General features: G+C 47.3%; 1 protein-coding gene across 1 annotated transcript; it reads left to right on the forward strand.

The window, feature by feature from the left end:
• The first annotated feature begins 249 nt into the window (after nt 1–249).
• On the forward strand, nt 250–1,565 carry LOC105033896 (protein G1-like1). Its single transcript, XM_010908871.4, has one exon. The coding sequence runs from the start codon at nt 741–743 to the stop codon at nt 1,380–1,382; it is 642 nt and encodes a 213-aa protein (XP_010907173.1). The 5' UTR covers nt 250–740; the 3' UTR covers nt 1,383–1,565.
• The last annotated feature ends 443 nt before the right edge of the window (nt 1,566–2,008 follow it).

The raw sequence follows: 2,008 nt of genomic DNA on the forward strand, positions 1-2,008 counted from the left end.
TGTGGGTCCCTTTTCCCTGTCCCACCCTCCCTTCGACCAAACTCCTGCCTCCCTCCCCTATTCTTCTTTGTTTTCCACCTTCACCCATCATTTGACCAGTGGTTCTCTCCCTTCTTCAAATATCATTACTAAATTATAGTCTTAATTCACATATATCAATATAATGTACATTATATTGATGTATAATCCTTCTTCAGCTTCTCTTTCTATCTATGATCACTATATATATATACACACACACACACACACACACACACACCTCTCTCCATTGGAGACATCCCCATTTCCTGGTGTTCCCCCATTACTTCTTCTAACCAACATCTCTCTCACTTCTTCCATCTCCAAAAGCTAGCCCTTGTCTCCCTCTTTTTTCTAGACACCCACCTATCCTCCTTTTCCACCTGAAGCTTTCTTTTCTCAAACCCTCCATCTTTTTGATCCTTACTCCATCCCCAAAGCTCACCCCCATTGCACCCACCACACCATCTCCTTCCTTTCCTTTCCTTCTCAAACCCAGAGTACTCCTACTCCAACCAAGTCCTCCTTTACATGCTCTTTCTTTATCAACAAAATAAGGAAGCCTTTCCACCAAACTAATTATAGAATAGAATGGACTAAGCTACTTAGGTAGGAGCAACCAACCCAATTTTTCATCCTTTTTATCCCTTCACTAAATCACAGAAGTAGTGGTAACAAAAAACACTGCAAGGATCTCGGCCGGCACCTCCCCCTCCAACTCGATGAGTTCGGGCGCCACCGAAGGGCGGCTGAGCCGCTACGAGTCGCAGAAGCGGCGAGATTGGAACACCTTCGGTCAGTACCTCAAGAACCACCGCCCTCCGCTGGCGCTGTCCCGGTGCAGCGGCGCGCACGTGCTGGAGTTCCTGCGGTACCTGGACCAGTTCGGCAAGACCAAGGTCCACACCCCCGGCTGCCTCTTCTTCGGCCACCCCTGCCCCCCGGGACCCTGCCCGTGCCCCCTCCGTCAGGCCTGGGGCAGCCTCGACGCCCTCGTCGGCCGCCTTCGCGCCGCCTTCGAGGAGAATGGCGGCCACCCGGCCACCAACCCTTTCGGCGCCCGCGCGGTGAGGCTCTACCTCAGGGAAGTGAGAGACTCGCAGGCCAAGGCCAGGGGGATCACGTATGAGAAGAAGAAGCGGAAGCCGCCGCCGCCGCTGCCACCGCCGCCGCCACCAGCAGTGTCGCCGGCAACTTCCATGCTTCATCCTGATCTGAATTCGATGAGTTTGGGCAATGTGGATTGCCAGAGTTACCAGTACGGCCATGTGATCATGCCGGCCGGTCAGGCCGGCGAGGAGGTTGTTATGGCCATCGTCGATCCTTGCCATGGTGCTTTCTTACCGCTGTCGGTGTTTAATTAGTATGATTGTAGTGGTTCTTGTTGCAGTAGAAGGATGTTGGTAGTGGAGACCACTATATAAGAGGTAGGTTGATATGGGCAAGCTAGCTTGGGGGTCATATCTAGCTCATATGAGACTGTGTTGTGGTTCTTTGGAATTTTATAGTGTGTTTTACAAGCTTATGCATATCTTTGTTTGTTCTCATGTTTTAAGTGTACTGTGGTTTTGTTAAGTGTGCTTGGACTTCTTTTTCTTTGAAGGAAAATGGGTGGCTTTGGACTTCTTTTTCTTGCTAAATGTACATAGGAAATATGAACTGCATGATGATAGCTCCCTCTTATTGTTATGAACTCATGATGGCTCAAGTCCAATTTGGTTAATTCTTCATTTTGTTGTTTGGAGACTGAAATGATCAAATAATTCCATTATGTGAAAAATGGTTACTATGAGTTATTTTTCTTATCCCAGAGCTTTTTATATTATTCTGATTTGAAGATCTTCCTATACTCCTTCCTAGGAAGATCTACACAACCTTGCCTAATTTAGAATATATAAATTGGTTTATGATGTTATATAAAGAAGGATGGAGGAGTCCGGAAAGTTAGCACTGCAATTTTTGAAGTGATGACAATGACATCATAAAAAAA

Source organism: Elaeis guineensis, chromosome 2, assembly GCF_000442705.2.
Source record: "Elaeis guineensis isolate ETL-2024a chromosome 2, EG11, whole genome shotgun sequence".
Classification (NCBI taxonomy): domain Eukaryota; kingdom Viridiplantae; phylum Streptophyta; class Magnoliopsida; order Arecales; family Arecaceae; genus Elaeis; species Elaeis guineensis.

Coding starts and splice junctions, on each gene's coding strand:
- LOC105033896 (XM_010908871.4), top strand. CDS start 741: ATGAGTTCGGGCGCCACCGAAGGGCGGCTGAGCCGCTACGAGTCGCAG.